Raw genomic sequence first — 26,190 nt, forward strand, 5'->3', positions numbered from 1 at the left:
CTAAAATAAATCCTCTGCTCAACTGATAACCTAGGAAGGTAAAAGTTCAGAGGACATGAGGAAAAAGCATTAAGTGTTAGATGATTCTAGGAGTTTTAGAAATAAAGACTGAGAATAGCATTTTAATCCCTAAATTTTTTGGAGCAAAAAAATAAAAAATAAAAAAAATAAGTGCCTGCATTTGTTTTTGCTTCTAATCTCACATCAGTAAAATGGGCATAATAGCATTTATCTCACAAGGTCACTGTCTGGCAGATAATAGGTGTTCAATAAAACTGGCCTTTAAAAAATCTCTGTTTTACATTTGTTATATACAGAGGAACACATCGGCAAACTACTACTTGATTAAAACACTATAGATTTTTATGTTTCTGAGAAACAAATGCCTGGCAAGGAAATTAAATTTGTTCAAATGTAACTTAATCCAATTCTTGCAAACAAGTGAATCATTTCCAATAATCACATGACATTATGCCAGTGGAGCAAAATCTCCCAGGTGGTCATAAAATCTGGAGTCATGCAGTACATAGGCTTTGATTCTTTGCATCCGAGTACCTTCTGTTTCTTCCTTCCTTCTTCTAGAAAAGAAAAGGTTAATGTTCTTGTTGATCACCTTGATTCTTAGATCTTGCTTAATATCCTCTCCTGTCGTGCTTGCGTTCAGTTTTTACCTATGCAACCGCTCTTAATGTGTCAGTGTTCAAAGTACGAGGCACCCCCTGCCTCTGTGAATGCAAAAGTAAAGAAGAGTTCAAATGGAAATTTTGGCCTAGCTTTTCGTCTAATAATCACCTAACTCTCCTTCCTAGGGATAAAGAGGCATAGCATCACTAATGATATCTTTTCAGTCCTTAAAAAACAAAAAGAAAAAAAAACCCTGTAAGACAGGGAAATTTCAAGATGTATCATCCTCTAGCAGATTTACAGAAGTAAAATAGAAAGTAATCTAAAAATCATAAAGGACCCAAACTGTGCTATACCAATACTATAGATTATTAAGTTTCATGAATAATAAAAGAGTACAGTGGTGTGCCAGCAAATGTTTTAACAACTAGCTCTGCAGAAAAAAAAAAAAAAAAGACCTGGATAGTGGTATTTGCATACTTCTGCAGTGAATATACTCTCATATAAATTATTTGAAGCTGCAACGTTACACTGAACATAGAGTTGGGAAGAGAAACTAAGAAAAGATTCTCATGAGCTGATGTCAGCTAGTTCTACCCCAGTATCAGGTATGTCTGTATCTGTGTGTATATTATATATATATATATATATATATATATATATATATATATATGCATTTTATATACATACATTATATATATGTGTATATATATGTGTATACATATGTGTGTGTGTATATATATATATATATATATATATATATATATATATATATTTAAAAAGGAACAATACATATATATGTATATATTAAATGGAAGAATGGAAGACAGGTATATTAGTATAACTCCTACCAGATGCATATTGTTATTTTTCAGTATCCCTGATAAGTACTTGCCTGCATTCTGGTCACATAGCTCTGGGTATGGTATTCTGCTCTGAGGCAGTTTTCCAGCTAGATGCAGCCAAGGCAAGAGATGCCATGGTGTATGAAGGATCATCAAAAATGGGATGATGGAAGACTCTTTTTTTCGTGGATTAAGGTAGAATGAGCAATAAGTAGTGCCCAAATATGACAGTAGATAAGTCTATTGCAAAATGGTAGAGGCTACCTTAGAGGTAGTGCCAGGTTGGTTCTGGGGTCCTCTACAATCATTTATTACTTTAGCCAACTCTCAACAAAGAGAGAAGTATATATTTAAAAAGTCATGGAGGAGGAATGGTTGGGTGAACCCACCAGAAACACAAGAATTATGAAGTCGTATGACTTGACTTTCTGGGTACTCATTTTATTTTGCCTGATAATTTAAGAATTTTTAAAGTTTGGGGAAAGGCTTAGTGATTTTTTTTTTCCTTTAGGTTTCTTACTTTACTCAGAAGGAGCAATATTTAAGTATTTCTGAGTCAATAGTTTATATGGAGAAAAACCTTACTGATAGGCATGAAATATTACTGGATGGTGGTAGGATAGCAGATAAGATAATAACAAGGACTAAGCTTAGTGTATTTTTAAAGGCTGCTCATACAAAGCCAGTCAACAAAAGCTTGCTGTAGAGCTCAAAATTTCAATTTTTGTCCTTTTTGTGCAGTAAAGAGAAACAGCAGTAAGCACAAATATCCAGAAGTTGCTTGCAGCACCCTTTGAGGCTAGCTATTATGATGTGTCTAGCTTAGGAGACGTGTAATTATAAAGAGTTTATTTCACAATTGTTCTGAATCAAGAACATTTAGAGCTCAATGCAGTGTTTTTGTAATACACAGAGATATGAACCCTCAGGAAAAGTAAGCTAATGGTAAACACAAACCAGGGAGTTAATATTTGTTCTCATTGGTATTGTTGATTGCCTAACAAATCCTCTGTGGGCAGTATACGTTCAACAGTTCTGCACAGCACATGGGCACTAAATTACGTAACTGTTTAAGCAACTCATATGGTAAATTGGTACTTTGGGAAGTTTTTATCCAGAGATAGAGTCATATTTCTAACGGAACATATCGCTTAATTAAAAGGAGATTTTTGCCTTTAAAAAAGAACAAACATTAAAGAACCCCCTGGAAAAAAAAGCAGCATGTTAGGCCTACGGTCCTTTGTCTTTTCAGTTGTATACAGGAGCTGCTGCTAATGCAGAAGGAAGGGTTAACATTTAAAATGGACTGGTTGCCTCCTGATTTCTTGCACATAAAGCCATGAGAAGTTCAGGGAGAGACTTCTTCGCCTAGTAATGAAGCTCTCTGCTGCTAATGGCCCATGCAGACTCCCTTGGCTCCTCCAAATTAGAAATACTTTTGTGCTCCTTTGCTTCATTAACAGTAAAGAGAGGGAGATTGGTGGCTATTTAGGGCACAGGGAAATTGGTGGCTATTTAGGGCAAGTGAAAATTGTAGTAATTATGGTTGGTAAATTCTCTTCATGGTGTTCTTTGACTCTTGATGTTCTTTTGGTGCTTTTCAGAAGAGTCCACCACTGTCAATGCTGGCATTTGGCCTAGAAGGATAAGAGCTGATGTGACTTTTAATATTTGGCCCCTGGTAATGGTCAGTGTGAGGCATCTTGCTTACCAAGAGATGGGTCTTTTACATTTTTTATTTGCTCTTTGCAGTGTGCCATATGACCATATCACCAGCTGTGATGGAGGGATGTTTGATAGCCCCCTGACAAAAACTGGTGCTGCTCATGATTGCCTGTGAATTTGTCTCCTGAATAAACCTTGGTTGAAGATGGATCAGGTGGTTTGATAAGATCAGAACTATGAGAGAATGTGCCTGGCATGAAGAGGGAAGAGGAAAGTTTAACTTAGGATCACAGTGTGCTCTGGTGCCTTTTGGGTTGACCAAGGGGATAGCATCACTGCATCACACTATTGGAAGGAAAAGAACCTCAAAAGGAATGTATAAAGGCCTGAAGACAAGTAAAACTTAAATGCTGTGATTTCATTGTTTGACAGTATTTGAAGAAGGGGATGTGTTTGTAAGGGCCTTTAGAAACAGGAGTCTTGAAATTCTTCTTTCAAAAACTGAAATACCAATCTATAGAAACCAAATCAGAAGAAGTAATATCTAAAATTGTTTAGGGAGTGTGTTGCTGGTAAAATTTTGAGAAAAAATTATGCAATTAAGATGACCAGGGGCTGGGGATGTGGCTCAAGCGGTAGTGTGCTTGCCTGGCATGCGTGAGGCCCGGGTTCGATCCTCAGCACCACATACAAACAAAGGTGTTGTGTCTGCCGAGAACTAATAAATATTAAAAAATTTCTCTCTCTCTCTCTCTCTCTCATTCTTTTTTTTTTTTTTTAAAAAAGATGACCAGGTAGGGAGATTCTTGGGGCCACATTGATGGCATTTCTGAAAGTACCTAATTGGTTGTATTGATATATATTGATAAAATAGTTTCTTAATTCTCAAGGAGATGTGAGGGATTGCTAAGCAAAGAATGGTGAGGTAGGAGGAATTAAATGGAAACAGATGAGTGTATTTGAACAAACGGAGTTCTGTTGTTGGATAGTTAAAATAGAACAATTCTTTAGTGGCCCAAACCTGAGTCCTAGGATGTAACCTTCATCTACAAACAACATTGGGTTTTACCACCTGCCCCAACACCTTCTACATCAGCTATCTCTGTAGGCTATGGCTGGTCATGAAACCACTAGTTTGGCCAGTGGCACAGCCAGCATCTGTGCAGGCTCTAGAAGCTCAGGTTCCCAGATCTCTTCTTTCTTATTCTACCAGTATTCAGTGTTTCTGAGGGCCCAGGAGAATGGTTGTGGGGTTGACTGGGGATTGCTTGGGAATGGGTAGAATCCAAAGTGTGAAGACCATGTAAGACCAGAATAACCACCTGTCCTCCACCAGGAGACTGAAGACTGGTAATTGGAGCCTAAAAAGCAAAATTCAGGAATACCTGGAGAAGAGGGGGTCCTCAAGGAAATGAGGACTCAGATCTTTGCAAATTCACTGGACAATGCCCAGATTGTTCTATAGATTGACAGGGCATATTTTGCTGCTGATGGTTTTATGGTCAAGTGTGAGTTGGAGCAGATCATATGCCAGTCTGAAGAGTGTCATCCATGGGCTTCCCAAGGTCACTGATGACATCAATACCATTTAACTGCAACTGGAGAGGAAATTGATGCTCTTGAGAGGGAGTTGATATTTGTGAAGGAGATTAAGGAAGAACTGAAAGGTCTGCAAGCCAAGAATACTAGTTTTGGATTGATAGAAGAGATGAATGCCCCCAAATCTCAGGACCTAAGCAAGATCGTGGAAGAATTGTGGACCAAGTATGATTAGCTGGCTCTGAAGAACTGAGGAAAGTGAAACAAATAGGTCCCAACAGAATGAGGAGAGCTGTAATCCCCAGAGATCAGAGTTCCTGAGATGAAGTTCACACAGCTGAGAAGCACAGTCCAGTCCTCAGAGATTGAACTTAATTCAATGTGATATCCAAAAGTCAGTTTGGAAAATAGCCTGAGGGATGTGGAAGTCTATTAAACCATGCAGAGGGAGCAATTCAATGGGTCCTGCTATACCTAAAGTTCAGTCTGGCACAGACCAGGAATAAGAGTCCCTACTGAACATCAAGGTCAAGGTGGAGGCCAAGATTGCCACCTACCATCACCTGCTGAAATATGGAGAGGACTTCAATCTTGATGATACCTGGTCAAAACAACTCTTTACAAACCATTCAAAAGATCAAGATCACACTTCACAGGATTACACATGTCAAAAAAGGCATCTGAGATCAGTGACACAAAAGTACTCAGGCATTGAGGCAAAAGAAGCAGTGTTCTCTTAGGGGAGCAGGGGAGCAATAAAAGTTCAGAGGTCATTGGACATATGAAATTATTTTCCAAAGTGGTTCAATTGTGAGCACTTGAGTAGAATAGAAGAAATATGGGCTATTAAGAAAAAATTAACATTTTCCTGAACCAGGACCCACTACTAGTGCATATGATTTGTCCATGACCCAAAGAAGTTTTCTGACCACTAAATATAATGTTCAAGTCCTTGTGACAAACATTCTGTAGATATGGGTTGACTATATCAAATTCTGATAACTTAAGATCAGTTGCTTATTTCCTTTGATGAATAAGTTCACAAGAAATATTCTGACACCCTGCAGTTTGCTGGCTGGACTTCTCTGTTGAGGAGAAATGTCACTCAGTAGCCAATAGGAGTGTGCAGGTATACTTCACACTTATTTCTTCATTTGATGAATACTTTATTGAACTCCCATACAAATGACAGTTTTATTTATTACTGAAATTAATTGGAAATTCCAACTTATTGATTAGTTTCTCCTGGATTTAGGTCTTACAATTCTTTATTCAGATCCCATACATCTCTGTGGAAGCTGAAAAGATGCACTTTCACAACCTGAAACACTTGAACTCATTCTCAGGATGGTGGGGAGTCCCATCCCATCCTAACTACTGACCTTGGTACCTATTACAGACAACTTATCTACCTCTTTGATTTCTTAGTTCTCACTATCTCTTCTTATCACATTTGTTTGCATTTATTTCCCCAAACTTATTTTTATTTATTAAAAATATTCTCTAGGCAAATCCTAGGACTGAGGGTTTCACTCAGAGGAAGAGATAGCCAGGGAGACTGAAGACAAATAGCTAGAAAATACAATTTAGCATTCTAAAGGTGTTCTAAACATTACAATTTTAAAATAAATTCTATAAATGTAATGGTTTTCTTTTTGAGCATGTGAACACTCAGAACTAGAAGTGGGGACAGGGTGAAGTACCATGGAGGCAAGTCATGCAATGGCCTGTAAGTTAGAACAGAGGCTCTGTGTGTCCACCCTGAGCTACGACTATAAGCTAAGGATTTTCCAGTTATTCCAATTTAAATGCTGATAAAAATGGAGCACATGAACTCTCAGTATTTCAGGCCCAAAGAGAAGAAGAAATTATCCCCTCCCCCAAGATTTGTAAAGGTACCCTTAATGCTGCATAGAAAATATGGGGAGGGCTGGGATTGTGGCTCAGTGGAGAGCACTTGCCTAGCATGGGTGCAACCCGGGTTCTATTCTCAGCACCACATAAAAATAAAAGGCATTTTGTTGTGTTCCATCTACAAAATAGATTCTCTCTCTCTCTCTCTCTCTCTCTTTCTCTCTGTCTCTCTCTCTCTTAAAAAAAAAATATGGGGAAAGAGTAGTTGCTTAATTTACAAATTATCCCACCACCAGCACTTTTATTTCATTAACAGATTAAACAAACATAATTTCTCTCACAGGTGTAAATGTGTGTATGCATGTGTGCGTGTGCGTGTGTGTTTGTGTGTGTGTATCTCAAGTGCTATCAAGTGCTACATTGACAAGGCCTATTCTCTGTAACATGAAAGCTTTGGGGAATGTTTTAAATGAACAAATACCATGGATAGGCTTCTAGACATACAAATAAGTTGGGAAGAATGGCAAATCTTAAGTGAGCTGTAGGGAGGTGCTGTTGGGCATGGTGATGCCTACTGAGTGCTATATGTAGATGATCTTTTAAAGTTGCACTATACTTACAGGAAGTTTATGTGCACTATCCTTGTCTCCATTTAAAGTTGTGGTTCAGTAGTAGAGCGCTTGCGTAGCATGTGTGGGGCCCTGGGTTTGATCCTCAGCATCACATAAAGATAAATAAATAAAGGTATTGCATCAATCTACAAATATATATATATATATATATATATATATATATATATATATATATATATGAAATAAAAGAAAGGAAACCAAAGCTTAAACAGAGTTAGTCATTTGTCCAAGTTCATATGCACTCCTGTGTGCAGATCTACTTTTCTAACTTATATGTATTAGACTCCAACTTGCTGAGGCATTTAACGTTAATAAATTTCCCTTAGCTGGGCATGATGGAACACCCTTACCCAGGAAGCTGAGGCAGAAGAAGTGCTTGTTACCCTGGAGCTCAAGGCCAACTTGGATGACAAATCAAGATCTCTCCTACCAAATAAAAGTTCCCTTTTGATAATATGCCACCGTATTATAAATTGACTTTAGATATCCTCATGTCCCACTTCACTTTGAAAACCCAACATCCTCCTCCTCAATTTCCTCTATTTTGAGAATTTAATTATCTGCCCACAGCAAAATGCCACAAAGATTCACATGAAAACTAAACCAAAGGGGAAAAGAGTCATAACATGTACTGATTTTTAAAAAACTTTTGTTTTATTTTTTTAAGTCTATTTTGACTCACTTTTAGAGACTTAGCATGTGACTAAATCTATTTATGTTCTAATAGAGACTTAAAAATCACTTTCTGGAATGGGCTGAGTAGAACAACTTGGGAGACATTGGATCATAAATTTCTGTCTTATGCCATTTACATATTTCTGCCATACTCTGCATCAGTTCCTCCATTTGCTAAAACATAGTTCTTGAAACCTTTTATATAAATTAGAATGACACTGTTTGCTTTTGGAAGTTCTTATCATGCATTCTTCATTCATATAATAAACACTATCTGGATGCCAGGGTCTGCAGGACCCAGTGCCTCACAGCAGGTATAAAGAGGCAGAAGAAATATCTCTAACTTAAGGATTTTATAACCTATATTTTTAAAAAAGCAAACTCAAAAACACTGAGGGGCTGTGCTAACAGTGAGCACTGGACAATAGGCCAGCCCACAGAACAGGTACCAGATCACCTCTTCCTTCTAGGGAAGGCTACTGAAGTCTACTTGCTAGTCAGTTGAAGAGGACATCTTAGAGTCTAGGCATGTCAGGTCCTGGACTTCTATCATTGCACCCCATAGATATATCTAATTACTCAAAGTAATGTGTTTCTGCTGTTAATAAACTTGGTAAATGGGCTGAACTCATTGGCGCATGCCTGTAATCCTAGCGGCTCAAGAGGCTGAGGCAGGAGGATTGCAAGTTCAAAGCCAGCCTCAGCAAAAAGCAAGGTGCTAAGCAACTCAGTGAGACCCTGTCTCTAAATAAAATACAAAGTATGGCTGGGGATGTGGCTCAGTGGTTGCATGTCCCTGAGTTCAATCCCTGGTACTCCCCCCACCCCCCAAAAAAATAAAAACCCAAACTTGGGATATGGGAAAATTCTGACTGTAGACATTTCTTTGTTAAAATAATCATACATAGTTCTGGCCCATGTGAACTCACTGAGGTAACATGACATGTATTAGTGAACTTAGATCTGAGTGTTACCAACTGCAGTGTACCAGGCCAGGGTAATTTGGAAATGATCCAATGGCAACTTCCCTCTGGAGTGTTTTGATCCACACAGTGACTGCTAAAACTTCTACATATACTCAAACGATGTGCCTAAGACACACAGGAGAGAATAGAAATATGATTATAATTGATGGACAGGAAATACACTAGATCCAGAAGGGACCAATAACCAAGAAACGCTTTTTTTTTTCTCTTTTCAAATTACCCTAGGGTTAATTCTCCTGATGTTTCTTATGATTTAACCCTGAAGGACAGCAGAAATAAGACAACCACTGTCAATTATGTACATGACACATTGTCCAACCATTATGGCTGGATGGCTCTGCTTTTGGATCAAGAGACCTACTCATTGCAATTTGAGAATCCTTGGATCAACAGATCTTTGCAGGTAACCCCAGGGATCCATTCATTGGTTGGTATATCTCATCCCCAGTATGTGATTCTTGTGTTTCTTCTGTGAAGTAATGAGTTGCAAATATTAGCATCGTCTGATGCTGGAGAAAAAAACTAAAGCTGCATTTTTACTTGGTGAATATAACTTGAATATGAGATTTGGTTGGTTTGTTAACTTGAACATTTCAGAATCTGTTTAAATCCCATCTTAAATGCAGAACGGCTCTGCTTGAAAGATTTAATTTATTAAATCAATGAAAACAGCCTTGCAGCATTCTCTAGAACTGCATTTTTAAAAATTTCAGGTTAAAAACCAAGCAGTTTTTATACCCCAATTTGTAGCCAGAGAAAATGTTTTAACAAGGCATTTGTACATTTCATACTGCCACCTTGTGGTCAAAGATTAACTTCTCAAGCAGAGGTCTCAGTCCGCAGGCTGGGTTGGGTTGAAGGAGTCAAAGGTCTTGGGGAGCAAGAAGGAATAGCTACATGGAAAGTGTGTATATTTGGGGGGAAAAAAGTAATCCAGTGGATACCTCAAGTCTCTTTTCTTCCTTTAACACAGTTCTTCCTGTCTCCTACACATTTCCTCAGTCATGATCCAATGCCAACTTCCCTCTGGAGTGTTTTGATCCACACAGTGACTGCTAAAACCTCTACAGATACTCAAATACCTAAAAGAGCCTATTTTAGGGAGAGAGAAGCTGCTTTAGGTGCACTATGGTTATGAGGAGTTCAGAACAGAATCTCCCGATCCTTTCACCACCGCCCTCAGCAAGTATATTCAGCTCTCTTTCCTTCCCTTGAGGTTCCTCTGGGAACATTCTGGGGAGTTTTCATAAAGTGAAGGTGGTGGGATGTGGCTCTGGATGTGGGCATCCCAGGTGTTATTCTAGCTCAGCTCTCTCCTGTTTTATGAAACAAAGCAAGTTACTGAACCTCTTCTTGCCTCAGTTTCTTCCACTGTAAAATGAGACAGTAAGAGTAGCAATCACAGAGTGTCTTTCAAGAATTGAATGACTCTAATGACTAGTGACTGAGGGTTCGGTGATTGCTCCAACACTGATGGCTATTACTGCTGCAAATGCATGTCGCTCTGACATTGCCTGCCTCTTCAAGTTGTGAGAGAAAACTGGGAAGGGATTCTAGATAGGGCCCTGTCTCATCTAGGTGTTTGACCTGAGACAAGTCAATTCACTTGTCTGAGCCAGGGTTTTCTTCTTTGCTAACCGAGGTGGTTTAAACAAGATGAACTTGATGGCTTCTTTCAGTCTTCCTGTTCTATGATTTTGTAGCTATGAAATTTTGCTTGTAGTTTTGAACTTTTTATGGAATAGATTTAAGTAGGCCCAATTCCCACAAGAAAAGTTTTTGTTTCTAAACTACTCCATCTGTGTTCTAAGCTCTTGGGTTTTGTTTTTGTTTTTGTTTTTTTGAGGGGAGAAAGGGGGGTTCTTACTAAATGATTGTTATTTTGGTGTGTTTTTTTTTTTACTTCAAGTATGAAGCAACATTTGACAACTTTGCTCCTGGCAATTACCTACTGCTGGTGCACACAGACTTGCCACCTCTGTCTGATATTTTTATAAGATGTGGGAGTCAGGTGGGTCAGTCTCTGCCATCTCTGCCATCGCCTGGGCGGGACCAAGGCTGTGACTGGTTCTTCAACAGAAAATCAAGGCAACTCACATATCTGGGTAAGTGTTCAACTGGGGGAGCATTTTGAGGGCATTGAATCAGAAATCACCATTTAGTTTTAATTCCAGACTTTTGTGCTATGATGTGAAGCACTGAAGGGAACAGCTATGTATAATTTATAATTGAATGAGTGGGCTCTGAAATCAGATTGCCTGGGTTTAAATCCCAGCTCCGAGACTTAATAAGTAGGAGACACTAAGCAGGTACTATTTCTAAGTCTGATCCTCCCAATACCTTCCTATTGTTCATTTTTCATAGGATCCCAATGTTAAGATCAGGATTGTCTACCTCTTTTGACTTCCTGGAGTTTATGTCTCATTCTTTTTCCATCCTAATATCAGCACTGGTCACTCTGAGAACCGTGGTGTCCACTTGTACCAACTTCATCAACTCACTGTAAGACCACTTCTTATATGGTCTGTAAGAAAGAGAATCTGACAAAACTTATCTCAAATGATGATTTTCTTATAGATTGCTCTTAATAAATCCTGGTCAAATTCAGGGTACCTTGTCAGTATGGCATATCCCCTGCCACAAGCCAGACTTGGTCCTCAGTCCCTTGACTTTCCCACCTGTGCCTACCCATGTCACATCAAGGTCTGATGCACAGTTCAGCCCTGGGACTCTTCAATTTTAATTGCACCAGAGAGGATAGTCTGGTGCTTTCTCAGTTTTCAGTTTCTTGCCAATTGGACTCTCATGTTTTCTTTATACTGAATTTTACCATTTACATTTTATTTCTAATTTAATCCATCCATAAATATAACCTAAAACTATTAAAACTCAGGATGGACAGAGATTGCTGACAGCGTTTTCCCACTGGAGCCAAATACAGTCATTAAGTAAGAGCAAATAGTTGCCATTAACTTTATAACTATTTACTTGCTATGTACTCTTGAAAAAAAATCAATTTTAATTGCTCTCTTTCTATTACTTAGCACACTTCTCAAAGAGGCTGTCTTTTCCATTGGTCAGGTTTTGTTCATGAACTGCAAGCTAATTTGAATACTCACTTAAGCCAAATGTTTATGACACAAAGGAAAACCAATCAAATGATGCAGCCACCAATTTTCTCCCCTTTTGATAGCATTATTAATTGAATTAATGCAAGTCATCCGTCACACTTTATGTTCACTTCTTTGGTATAAATGCACATCTGTCTAAGTATCTTTACCTGTGTGCATGTGTACTTACACATAGATGTATATTTTTGTGTGTGCTTACATATGACATAGGTGACTATTTTAATATAGTTCATTAGGTAGTCTTTATTAATTTAAGAAATATTTGTATCAAAATGTTCTAAAATCTCTACCTTTATTTATGTTTTGAGTAAGGAACAGGGAGTCACAGAAGGTTGGTTGAGAGTGTCTTAAACCTGGAGACCCTTGCTCCCTGAAGAGGATTCCCAGTAGTAGCTCTCATGGTCAGTAGTACCGCCCTCAGCAGCCCAGATGAGTGATACAGCCATTTCTCTTCCCATCTCGGGGCTGGCCCACTGAGGATGGAGGATTCCAGAGGAACTGAGGCTTGCACCACGCCTCCATGGAGGTTCCCCTGCAGCTGCATTGGGTTGTGTAGATTTGGTTGTAATTTTCGTATATCCTCTGCATAAATTTGCAACATTGGTAGGGAGGTGGTGTTAAGGTACCATGATTTCTGCAGAACTGTCAGCATTTCCCAGTGCCTTGTGGCAGTGAGATAGTTATTGTAGACAGTATCCCAACAAAGCCCCAGGAAGTAGAATCCCAGTCCTTGGGCCACACATTTGATATATTGATTAGGTTGCTACTTTTACCTAATTGTCTTTTCCAGACTCTATAACTCTAAAATTTGGACTGAGATAATTTACATGAAATACACTTAATCAAAGAAAAGGCCTTAGGCCAAGACATCGCTGTCTACATGGGCAGGTGCTAGAATGCAAATGCATGGGAGGAATGGTACCGACAGAAGATTCATTTCATTGTAGGGAGCTCCTCCATCTCTTTCTCTGCTGTTTTTCTCCTGGGTTCTGGGGGTGCTGCTCCTCTCTGTGCTGTTATTTCATTCCTAGTGCTACTTCACTGATGGCTGCGTTTCATTGACTTTCTAAGTGAACCCTCTTTGTATTGTTTGCTTGCAACCTTAGCACATGCCTCAGGACAGGAAGTTTTTACAAAGTCACAATTATCTATGTTTTCCCTATTGGGCTGCTTCACATGTGATTAATCTTAGACCCAGCTGAGAATGGAAAAGATCCGAACCCAGGCATTCTAGCTCCTGGCTATGGATCCCTCCACTAGAGTGTGCTGCCCACTAAATAATCATTGATCACTGACCAAAGAGGATGGGGCGGGTGGGTGCTAGGCAGGGTTATGGATGAAAACTTCTCATTGATCCTCAGTAACAAAGAAAAAAGTGCTGCATGTATGTTTTGACTCTTGTATTTCTCTTTTCCACTAAGTCAAGTTTTGTCTTTGTTCAGCCAACATCCTTATGGAGTGCTAGGTTTTTGAAAAGTTCATAGCCAGTACTTAGGGCTTACAGTTTTAATCAGTGACTGACTGGCTGTTCTATGTAGGGCATGGCATTATAATTGTTCCATGCCTTTACTAGCTTCATTTATACCACAAGGTTAAGAGTATTTACTTGTCTTGAAAATGTGGTATTAAATGCTCAAATATATTAGAGTATGATAAGCATGCCATATTACTTTACTAAAATTTTTCTCAAGAGATTAGTAGGTTTTTTTCTTTTTCCCCAGAAAATTACCAATATTGTGCATCTTGATTTTGGTGTGCATGTGATCAGTTCTTTTTCTTCTCTTTCTTTCTTGTTTTGGTACTGGGGATTGAACTTAGGAACACTTGACCACTGAGCCACATCCCCAATCCTATTTTGTATTTTATTTAGAGACATCTCACTGAGTCTTTTTCTTTTTCTTTTCTTTGCTTTCTTTCCTTTTTTTTTTTTTTTAACTAGGTTTTGTAAGAGAGTTGAGGTCCATGATCATATGACATTAATGGTATATTGTTTCCATGACCGAACATGAATACCACTTAAGCAATCGTTATCTGTAGAATAAGATAACTTTATTCATTTGAAAAATATCTCTTAAGGAGTTTGGTTCGGGGTTGCCTTTCCAAAGCTACTAAACATTTTGTTCGAGGAGCTTCTTAGAAGAGGCCACCAGTTTAAGAGTTTGTGGGCTATGGTTGCATTAGGAAGCAGCAGGAGCAACATTTGATGTGATAAACTGTTGAGAATGACTCTTCCCCACTACTACTTATCTGCCAGGCTTGGGAATGAGTATGACTGTAGAAAAGTGTTCTTTTCTCATTGACAAAGTTGGGAGTCAAATCCAGCAAGCCTGTTTCTCCCTCCATGCAGTTTCCCTTACTGGCAGCTCATGCCTCTGCCTCACAGAACCAGTTCCCTCTGCCTCTTTCCCTGCTGTTTTTTCCAGGGATGTTTCAGTTCATGGTGAACTATTTTTATTTTTTAGTTACATTAACGCTATGAAATAATTAGTCAGCTAATTAATCTGGTTTACAAGCTTTGTAGGATTCTTCAGCTGTCAGTCAGGCCCAGGCCCGAGGCCTCCCTCTAGTCTCAGCTCTCTTGCTCATGTGATTCCTGTTGCCATGGCTACTGGCTACATCTGCTGACACCCCACTCTCTATTTATTGCTTAATTAAGAATTTCACGCTCAGCCCTTATCTGCCTCTAAGAACAAGCGCACACTGTTAAGAAATTCCAAATTTAGGCCCAGACACAAGGAAAGCCTTTCTTATGGGCTTGGCTGTTTGGAGCCTCTCTAACGATCCTCTCGGCATCCCAGCCGCCACCCTTCAATCAAAAATCATTAAATGGGGCAGAGATAATGAGCATGTAGCATATCAAAAGAAGGATGTTTGCTTGGTCCAAAGGAGGAAAAGCTGCTAGGCCCCATGCTCAGCTCCACTTCAAAGGGAGATGAGACCCCCTCATCACTGGGGCCTGATAAAGCCTCATTTGTTCTGGGCTTGACTTATGCAAAAGGTCTGGTATGTCAGAGTCCCATCTCACAGACGTGAGCTCCCCCCCACCTCTTGCTTCCACCTCCACCAGCCCCTGCCCCAGCCTTCCCCACACTCGTGTGTCAGCACTTAGGCAGCTGGGTCCCCCAAAGCATCAGGCGGAGCGTATAATCACTGACTCTCCACTCACAATGGACACTTGTAGGGGGGTGACCAGGAGGAGGTCTTCATCACAATAGAAGCACAATTATTGCAGCTGCTGGGGAGGGCTGTGCTTCTTCCTGTAGAAATATAATAGGACTTGCCCAAAACAGGAGGTGAAGGTTGGGGGGGTAGGGATGGGGGTTGAGAGGGGTGGAGAAACAATCTTGAGTTGATTATTCATATTCTGACTCTTGGAAGCCCGATGTGGAGCCAGTGGGGTTCCAGCAGCTGCTCGTACACAGCCCTCTTCTAATAATTGTACATTCTGTCAGGGGTCAACTTACTTTTGACCCTCTCCTTTTATATTGGTAAAAGGCTCTTTAGGGCAAACTGTTGGGTTGTGGCAGGGTGCATTAAATACTCAGAGCCCCTTCCCTTTGCTTTATCCCCCACCCAACCAGCAGCCGGTGATAAATTCATATCAGATGCTGCACCATTCACGGTTGCCCTCCTGAGTTCACACAGCCCCCACTCAGGCAGCAGAGATGCGGAGGAAGCTGGGATATTGTGTGAAGCAGCAGCTGAACAGGTCCGCCTGGGAGGCTCCAGAGGCTCCTGCTGCACTACCTTCTTCTGATCTGACTGAAAAAAGCCCTCTCTTGGCAGGCTGGCCAACCCACTTGTCCAAATGTCCCCCTCACCAAGATAAAGGCTGGCTGTGTGTCCAGGAGCCAGGGCTGTGCTCTACAGGGTGAGAACACCGTGGACAGGAGGACAGATGGATTTCATTGTCTGTGCCAAGTTGCTTTGAAGAGCTTAAGTCACATCACACAGAGGGATCAGAAAATGTGCTGTTAACTTGGGGGATCTGAAATTAAAGAAGCTTTCCTGAGTTGGAAGCCAGGCTCAGGATCCTGGCTGTTGTTCAGGATTTCTGTTCTCAAAGCAGTGTGGGCGCTGGCTGATGCCCGGACTCATCTGTTCTTCAGGGCGGCTGGAAGACCCCATGTGATTCCTTGAGAAGGAATTCTGTTAGGATCTGAGGGGGAGACGGGAGTCCACTGGCTCCCCTGACCTCTTGGGAGGATTTTGTAGGCAGAGCAGAATCATAATCTTTTGCAACTCTGCAGCCATTCCCATGCTGAAGCCCTCTAAGGCAATCTATAGCATTCTAGTTAATAAATTAATTTACATTCTTATAGAAAACTCATTCCCCAAAGATCCCCAAGGACCTTTACCAGTAATGTAGAGGATTGACTTGAGGGAAATGTACTAACCTTTGCAGCAAAAATATAGATAATGGAATAGGAGGTGGGGATGTGAAAAGGGATTTTGCCTCTTGGTTAGAAGCAACTTCTCCAAAAGGAAAAGATGTGGGGGAGGGGAGAAAGGAAGGAAGGAAGTGGGGGTGGGGAAGAGAGACAGACTGAGGGAGGGAAACTTAGAAGTCAGAATTTAATGGACTTTTTAGTAATCTTTCAGGCTAGGGAACTAAGTCTCTGCAATACTAAATGGCTAACTTTTATTCACACAGCTTATAGGTGGTGCCACCAGTACTCAGACTCAGGTGTTTTAACTCTGGGAACATTGCTTTTACTATGATGTTATTTAAAAAAAAAATAATAAAAAAAAATCTATGCTTACGTAACTACCCTTGTAAGCCACACCTTTTTCCATTTACAAGAAAACTCTGTACTTACTAGCTAACATTCTGCTTCCTAGACTAGATATATAAGCACCATTGTTATACTTTTGTTACATTCTTTTGCCTCCTATACTACCATATATTTAGTAAATATTTCCAAATACCAATTCATAACTGCCTTATTTTTAAAACCCAACTTTTTATTCATATAAGCATGGATTTAATGGGCTAGTTCTTTTTTCTAAATACCTTAAAATTCATAGCCATTAAAACAAAACTTTTTATGCCATCACAATGGTCACTACATGTTGTATATTTGGGGAATATAATGTGGTGGTCTGCAAGGTTTTGGTTGAGTTCATAAAAGGTGGCTATATAAGGATCTTTTCTATCAGGGTCTTTCTCTTCACTTGTTAAGCACACCTGCTCTTGTGAACATGCCATGTGTTGAGAGTATGGTGCAAGAGAAGTTGTATAATGCCTTAAATTGGCATTTTAAAAATTTATCTTAAGGGCAAGCAGGCAGAATGCTTGTTCCTAGGTCCCTCTCTGAAGTTTGTGGTTCTGTAGGTCTGCAGGAAACTCAAGGTGTTACGAATGCCTCCACACAAGTGTAGTAAACATCCCTCTGAGTCAGTGCCACAATTGCTATTGTTCTCTGAGTTAATTAAGAAGGTTTAATTGAGCTAGCTCTCAGGACCGTGGATAATTCAGATATATCTGTTGGCATCTTGATCAAATTCTTTTACACATAAAAACTTACACTCTTTCATGAATGAATGCTATTGGGGTTAATAGAAGACTCTAAGGTGATCACAGGATTGTCATATTGTATTTCCACGAAGGTCTTTTAAAGGACCATGTGTTACGAAGGCCAAGGTGACTTTCATGGTTGTCTGTGTGAAGCTGAATTCATAACAGGAATGTTGGTCCTATGAATCAAGCTCCCCATGGACCAATTGACAAGCAAGCTTTTTCTGCAGCTAAATAAAAATGGTCTGCTTCTGGGGAATGAATTCAAGTACACCCAGCAAGACAAGACAAACAGCAGGAGAATGCAGGTATGTGAGGCAGTTTTGAGGAGAAGAGGTGGAGATAGCAGACATGGCAAGCTAAGATGAGAGAGGACTAGATCCAACAGCTATGTCAAGAAGTCAAAGCTGGGTTCTGGGTCAACTGCAGATAGAAGCAGAAAGCGAAGCCATGAGCCAGGTGAGATACAATTTGTAGAAATCAATTGCAGTTGCTATTCTACGTTCTCTTCATTGTATGGTCAGTGGCTGACTTATTGGATTAACATGGACTCAATGAGGAGTTCTAAAAGGTGAATAAACTGAAGTGTCAAAGTGAGACCTGGGATATGAATGGAAGAGTCAAATAGGGAAGGAGTCTGCGGCTTACTAAGATGCCACATGCATTTTCCTTTTTAAATAGGTACTATTTCTCCCTCCAAAATTTCAAAAGAGAATGAGACCTGTTAGGGAAGAATTATTTATTTTCTTCCCTAGCATCCTAGAGGGACAAAATTTACCAGATACAGCACATCACCCTGTAGGCATTTGCATGGTATCTACTTGAGTAACTCCCCTTCCTCTTAACAGGTGCCATTTCTTGGCACATTTTTCTCCTCCTCATACATGATTGTGTTTATAGCTAGCTTAGATCATATAGTACTCATCAGAAGAATATGGCAATTATTGAGTCAAATGCTTTTTTTCTTTTGGAGGACCAGTTCTTAAAATCCAGGAAGGATCAACTCCATGGGGCTTCATTTACAAACAAGGAAGATTAACCATTCTCATATTACAAATGTAAAATCAGAAATTCGAAGCACCCAGAAAGCATACCTATAAGGGCATGGCTTGTGGAAGGCTTGGGAAAACTCTTCCCAAGTCCATACCTTTATTCTTAAATGACTTTCATTCCTCTTTGTACTTATTCAAATTGGAAATGACACTTCACATTTACAGTCTTTTAGAGTCAAAACACTTAGCAAACTAGCAGATCTCGTTAAGTTGCTTACAACTCTGTAATAGTGCAGCTCATCATGATTAGGTGCAGCTGTAAAAAGAGCGGAAAGAAAGTAAAAGCATATTTCTTGAGCCTTGTTAACTGGTGCCTAGCATAACGTGCATGCCATAATGGTAGTGTTGATAATAGCTAATGTTTATTGTTTACTATGTGCCAGGCCCTGTACTAAGTAGCGTGTTCCATAGAATATCTCACTTTTTTTTTTCTTTTAATCAACAACCCTAGAAAGTAAATAGTATGATTTTCCCATTTTCTGATGAATTGTGTGAGGTTCACAAATGGTAGCTAACTTGTCATTTGTCCTTTTCCAGGAAGGGGAAGAGCCAATATTCAAATCTAGGCTAGGGACCCTTCCACATTTTCCCCACCACACTCCCTTGTCACTCATGACTTGGAAATGGTGTTTGGGAAGATTTCCTCTTGCAACCTGTGTTCACAGGTTCAGAACCAGCCCCAGAGGCACATAGAAAGCAGTGGGATGAAAAGTCAGACTCTGCCAAGTTTTCCTACTTTTGATAATGTCTCTGTCTTTTTTGATACTGAAACTGCTTCATGGCCTTCTGACACTTAACTTTAAAGGATGACTAATAGATTTTTAATATGCCTTTTAACTTTTCAATGTCTGTTTGGGGAAGGGTTCCTCCTAGAGGTGAGGGTGCATTTGTGCATACGTAGAGACAAGAAAATCACTAGCCACTCAGTGCAGGAGCTATCCACAGGGCGCAGTGACAGCTCCACATTTGTCACGCACTGCACCAGGAAGCCTCTGTTTACCAAGAAAAGTAGCTGGGTACAGGGAGAAGGGAAGAGAGGACAAATGGAGCAGCCTCTGATGGATGTTAGATGTGTGGAGGATGTGCTTCTTCAGTCCCAGAAGTCAGTGCAATTAGACCTGAAGCTCAAGGATGCTTGCCACATCCCTTCTCACTCAAGGGGTTTTTGGATACATTGGTTCTTTTACCTCTATTTTAATTTTTTCATCTATGTGGTTGGGAAAAAAAAGCTGTTAATCTTCCTTTCCCCCAACTATTCTCTTATAGGTATAATTTTACTTACTTTAGGTTGAATAAATCATTGTAAAAACTTGTTAGTACTTCCCTTACCTCTGGCTCTGTCATAAAGAAGAGGGTATGAAATCTAGGCTGCTTAGAAACCATTAAACAAGAGTGATTTTTTTATAACATCTTTAAATGAACTGATTTCTATTTCCAAATGTTTCCTGGACTTCTTTTTAATTTCCCTTCCTTAAGAGTTTGACTCTAGGGGCTGGGATTGTGGCTCAGTGGTAGAGCGCTCATCTAGCGCAGGCGAGACCCTGGTTCAATCCGCAGCACCACATAAAAATAAAAGGCATTGTGTTGTGTCCATCTACACCTAAAAAATAAATATTTAAAAAACAGAGTTTGATTCTATGGCAACATTTAATCCCTCATCTTGAAGAAAGGCATTCCATTGTTACTGTCTTTGCATGTTTTCCGATGATGCCATCTTGTCTATTATTGTCTTTTCCTTTTCTGAGTACTGGATACTCAGAGTAGAGCCTTGTAAACTTGAGATTTCTAAATTGACCCATGAATATGAAGTCTCTACTTTTCCAGAACTATCTAGGGTCATAACATACATAAGAAAAAATCCCTCTCTTGAATATTTGGAGCCAGTGGGTTTAGCTCAGAGGAAGCACCTGCCAAGCATGTATAAGACCCTGGGTTCGTTTCCCAGCACCACAAAATGAAACAAAATGTGGAGACAAAGCTAATTGCTGATGCAATACTAAATGAACTGTTGCTAATCAATAACTAGGAATTGAGTTGAGAACAAATTTGGGATAAATGTCATAGTATAGAATTAGAAGAGCTTTTCAACTTTTAAAAAACATATAGATCAGTGTATACAAAAGTGGATATGTCAGAACTTACAGATAAAAAGAGATGAGATGGTTGACTTGTGGCTTTATTATTTTTTTTTTATGTTACAAAGGTGAGTAAAATATGCAAGAAGATAAAGGAACAATTTAAGCAAAGTCTTGGAAGTAGTGATAAAAATGGAACACGTCAAGAGCATGTTGTCATTGTGCCTGGTCTCAGGATGTGACAGTACAAAGAGAAAGTCAAGACTCATGCATTTTATAATTGAAAAAAAATTAAATTAGAAAATGATCAAAATAAGAATATAAGAATTGGAGAGCTCTCATCATTAATCTTTTTAAGAATTATTTTCCTTATAATGTTCTGAAGCTTATGCTTTGTCATTAAAAAGAATGATTTCTAGTCCATCCCATCTGTGATGGAAGAAAGGGTTTAGGGTTCCAAGAAAACAAAAATGGAGAGCAGGGGTTTGACCAAGACCCCAGCATTGGGCCCTCCAATGGTGGGCAATGTCAGCTCACCTGACATCTGATAAGCAGAAAGGTAATTAACCAATAAGAGACAAGGTGTTACCAGAAAAATGGAGTTTGCGCACCTGATTACTAATTAATCAGGCGTGAGAGCACCTTGTAGATGCATTCACTATTTAATTATAGCAGCCTCTCTTGGCAAAGGAGCATATGTTCCCAGCTTAATCTACTGGTTTATACTGACATCAAATTGTCATTATCAGAAAGAATCAGGCCTTTTGATTATTTCCACTAATTTATTGAACACTTAAAATTAATGAACCCCAGGTCTTTTAAATGTGCTCAGTTGGTTTGGAAGATGGGAGGAAAAAGGGGGTGGGGGAAAAGACTTCATTAAAAGGGCAATTTGTTTGGATAAAGGTAAAGCAAATACATTTCATGGGTGATCTGAATTATATTGGCAAAAACCACATGAATTCTGAAAAGTGAGCCTACAAAATGATGAAGACAAAATAGGATATGGGGACTGACCTGCTGGACACCATTGGCTTTCTAAGCGCATATGGCTAAAAGTCCCCCTGTTCCTCAACTATTATTTGCTAGTTCTCTTGGAGAAACTCATTGTAATTAAGCTAAATCAAATTAAAGCAATCAAAATACAATGTTAGAAATCAATTGTTAGGTTAACTAACAAGGACATCATTTTTTTTTTTATTCTGAAAATTTAGTCTGGGAAGCACATGTAAAGTCATCTTTCTCACAAATTAATTTCCTTAATATTAAGATGATCCTTGTGTGACATCCATGTTGTGGCTTTTTATATTCAGTTGCAGGTGAAGGTCAAGTTCAAGTGATTCTCCTAGTGAAGGAAAGTGTGCCCCCAACTATTTCAGGTGAGTATCAACCCACTGAATGGAAGTGCCTGGTACAGAAGAATGTCCTCCAGTAGTTGTAAACTCTTCCTCATTGTATTTATAAACAAGAAAGTATCAGCCCTAATGTGTTTATGCCTAAAAATTCTCTAATGTGTTACCCTATAACTAAAATATGTGTCTGCATGTCAAAGAAAGATATAAGGGTGCATTTATTTGTCAAAACAATAGAAAGTAAGAATTAAAACATGTAAATAAGCACATTTCATAAATTATGGACCATATGTGCACACAGGACTCCAGATCTGCAGATGGGCCATTAGGCCCCCTCCAAATGGAAAGAAAAATTCAGGGTATCTCTAAACTTTAATTGTTCCTGGTAATTTCAGGAAAAAAGGGTAAACAAACCTTCCCCCAAAGTCAGATAATTTTGTGAACTTTAACTCAAAAAAAGCCAAATTCTCACAATCTGAATATTTCATAACAACTGCTTATGTATTTCATGGTTTGTTTTTGTTTACCCTGAGTCAGTTTAACACTATGTTTGCAGGAGGGATAAATCTTTTCAGAGGTGGAGTTTTCCTTGATTTTCAGTGTCATTTTGTGTTATGTCAGAACAGCCATATATAATAATCAGAAAATGATCTAATTCTTTCATTTGAATTAATAAATTAATGAGGCAAAGATATTGGACTAAAACTATGAACTAAAAGAACTAATGGCTTCTAGTCGATGCTTTTTGGGCAATGAAGAGTATAAATTGAGATTGTTTTTGTAACATTTTCTGAGCTTCTATAGTACTTTATTTTCTATGCCCTCTGTTTTTAATCCCTCTTTTCCTTTAGCTGGTTCAAAATGTGTTTATTGAATGCCTCTGAATGAGGTATGGGGGATTCAATAATGGACAAAATGGAATCATCTTTGACCTCATGGGGTTTTATTGTCACTTGGGGATGGATCTCAAACAGGTGACTAATTTCCTCAAAATAACTGTACCAAAGAAAAGGTACCCTATAACTCTTATCTCTCTGAAAGTCATATACTCAAATTCCCTAAGAGGATTGGCTGAGCTCCTACTTTGAAGAGGCCATATATTGTGGAAGTGTTCACCAGACTGCCTATGGGTGACCTTCCTCTAGTTCAACCAGCTATAGTCAGGGTAGCATGTCATGTAGTACCTCATATGAAGATTTCTGTATTAGGGATTCTGTGGAAGGACAGCCTGGGTGATCAGCATCTGAGGCATTTCAGAAGGGGTAAGTTTAACTGGGAGATGTTTCATTTTGTCAAAGGCAACACACTGGTAAATAGGAAGCCAATGTTTCATAGAGTAGTTTTTTTTTTTTTTTTTTAAGGTATTGGAGATTGAACCTGGGTCTCATGCACATCACATAAGCTCTCTCTCTCATGGAGCTATATCCCTAGCCTAAGTAGTAGGATTGTAATAAGAAAAGGGACCATATAGGTATTCCTATCCAATCTGCTTTACTTTACAAAGGGTGTGGGAGTCTGGAGATTAAACAGTTTCCATAGTTATATCTTAGTGTTTGAGCCTAGAAAGAATTCACATGTTCCAACTCAGTCCAGTGTTCTTTCTGCTATCTCATGCAGCCTCTGATGTGTTTAAATTACTTTTTTTGGACATATATTAACTTATGAATTCAACTAAATTCTAGTTTAATTAGAACTAGCATACTCTCATCAGGAAGAAATTTCAAATAATATGGGTCTAAGACATTGCCTGGTTCCTATGGTATAGGTTATATGTGCTAATGCCAAAACTTAAATATGGGAGTATATTTTATTTAGTGAAGGAAGAGTCCTATAGAAAACAATAAAATTATTGCAATATCAACAATTCTTTGCCACACACACACAAAAAAATGGAATGAATAATGGAGTTCTCTATGTCAACCCATTCAATTATTCAATACAGATAAGTAATACAGATGAAATATTTGGAAGACATATGTTGCAGAGACAGCCTCTCAGTTCACTCAGTCAACTGAGGGTCTATTTTGTGTACAAAATTGTGCTGTCATAGTGAGGGCATTGTGGACAAGAAAATTTCAGGGCAGCAGAAACTAGGGTACATATGGGCCAGTGTCAGAGAGGCAGAGAAGGTGATGGTGGTGTAAGCTGCTATCTAAAAGCTTAGTGGTTTTGGTGAGAATGGATGCTATTTTGGCTTAAGGTGGAATCCATGTGTTTGAAGAGCCTAATACAGGTCTTTGGTGCTTCTCTAACATTTTAGCTTTACTGGTTTCTCTCAATGTCCACCATACTGTACTGTATACAAGACAGGAGAGAAAAGGATGAGTGAAGCAATTCCCTCTTCATTTGGTAAAAGATGAAGAAATTTTTGAAAAGTCTATGCTTCAATCACATTGTCATGTCGGGAGGCTAATTAGCAAATAATGTCCACAATCACATGAGAACATCATCAGACAGTCTCTTCCTAAGTTTGCCAATCCTTTCCCCATAGACCTAAGTTTATATCCTTTCCTCTGGACTCTGAGAATCAGGCAGTCCCTTTCTTATTTAAAGCCAGCCTATCCTTTCCAGCATCTTCACCTATCAGATAACGACTCTGTCCTGTCTGGTTGATTTTTTTTTTTGTTTGCTAGTTCCTTGTGTTCAAGGCTTCCCAATGAAAAACAGACACCCCTCACCCAAAACATTGTGAAAAAGAAATTCTCCTTTAGTTGATATCTCTTCTGCAAACTTCCCGAAAGGCTAGCCTCCCTTTGATGCAAAGCAACAAAAAGTGGGGCAAGTGAAGACATGGTAGGCAATATTTGACTCACATGTCAAGCTTGAGACCATCTCCAATCTGGCTACTTTTGAGTGACAAACATTTAGAGGGAAACAGAATGGCACCTTCTTATAAATGCTGGTCCTGACAAACTTTGTGGACTTCAGTTTGGAAAGAAGTCTAATTCTTCAGTGACTGGAAAGGCAGACTGGGAGTCTGAAATCTGAAAGCTGTCCTCTCTTCAGTGAACTTCTGGGAAGATCTGACCCAACATCATTCCTTCTTCCCCTGCAGTGCATTCCACAGTTCACTGCAATATGGTCTCCTCCTCCACCACTCCACAGAGGCCACTCATGTCTTGATCACCCAAGCCCTGATACTATCAATGGTCACTTCTAATTCCTTCTTTTACCCGAACTTTGCTGTTAATGAGATCACTTCTGCCCTCTGAACTGCTATTTCTTAGGCTTCTAAGGAAAGATGAACACTGTATCTCTGACTGTTGCTCTTGTTGGCTTCTTTTTTTCTCTTCAGCTTTCAATATCAATAATAGTCATATGGGGTAGAAGCCTGGTGTTAACTGTTTAGAAATCTAATTACCCAACAAGGGACTGAAACATGTTTTAATCTTGAGGCAGGATGGTATGTAAAATGGTCAACTTTACACATAACATTCCTTAGTTAAAATAGCTACCTACAGGTCTGGTTTGTTCAATTAAAAATAGTTTTACCCCTCCTATAAACTTGATTGAAAATGACAGAAGTGACATTATTTTATATCACCACTATCTGTGATATAAATTTGAAGTAACAAAGGGTATTTGGGGTTTGACACGGAGTTTTAAAGAACCTAGCATTACCCCTTTAAAATATCACTAAAAATGCATCCAAAACATCCTGTCTGGCCATTGTGGTGTGAGTTAGTGGCCACCCCAGGAGTTTCCCTTATCAGATTCCCACTTGTATATTCAGCTATAACACTGAGAAGGAGGGAAAACTGGAAGAAGGCTTGGGAAGGCATTAGAGGGTAGATGTTCACAAAACATTTAAAAACCTCTTTTGAGTGAGGCTTAATCCAAGACATTGTGCCGTGGTGTATGGTACACTTTGTGGTAATTAAATTGCCTATGATTTCCACTTGGCCACAGTCTCCATACTTTCAACTTATCCTGGTGTTCTAATTAGACCATGGCTACTGGGAAATTGGGTGCTGGCAGAAAAATAGTAACTGAATGTTCCACAAGGTTCTGACATCAGACATTTTCTCTTTTCACTTTGCAATACTCTGGAGCTACCACAATCATCACTGGAGATAAAATACAATCTCTGGGTAGATGATGCCAAATCAATCTCCCTCTCTCTCTCTCTCTCTCTCTCTCTCTCTCTCTCTCTCTCTGACTCAAAGCTGTCTCCCAGCTTTCAGACTCAGGTTCATACACTGCTTGCTTGCATTGTTATTTTTTTTTTACCTGGAGACTTCA

At 39.2% G+C, this 26,190-nt stretch overlaps 1 protein-coding gene across 1 annotated transcript in view; it reads left to right on the forward strand.

The window, feature by feature from the left end:
- The window catches only part of Pkhd1 (PKHD1 ciliary IPT domain containing fibrocystin/polyductin), a 429,388-nt gene that overhangs the window by 201,352 nt on the left and 201,846 nt on the right, over positions 1–26,190 (forward strand). The window contains exons 48-50 of the mRNA XM_076860094.2: positions 9,046–9,223; positions 10,730–10,925; positions 21,910–21,975. Coding sequence (XP_076716209.2) covers positions 9,046–9,223; positions 10,730–10,925; positions 21,910–21,975 — 440 coding nt within the window. The remainder of the gene's footprint in view (positions 1–9,045; positions 9,224–10,729; positions 10,926–21,909; positions 21,976–26,190) is intronic.

Source organism: Callospermophilus lateralis, chromosome 6, assembly GCF_048772815.1.
Source record: "Callospermophilus lateralis isolate mCalLat2 chromosome 6, mCalLat2.hap1, whole genome shotgun sequence".
NCBI lineage: Eukaryota > Metazoa > Chordata > Mammalia > Rodentia > Sciuridae > Callospermophilus > Callospermophilus lateralis.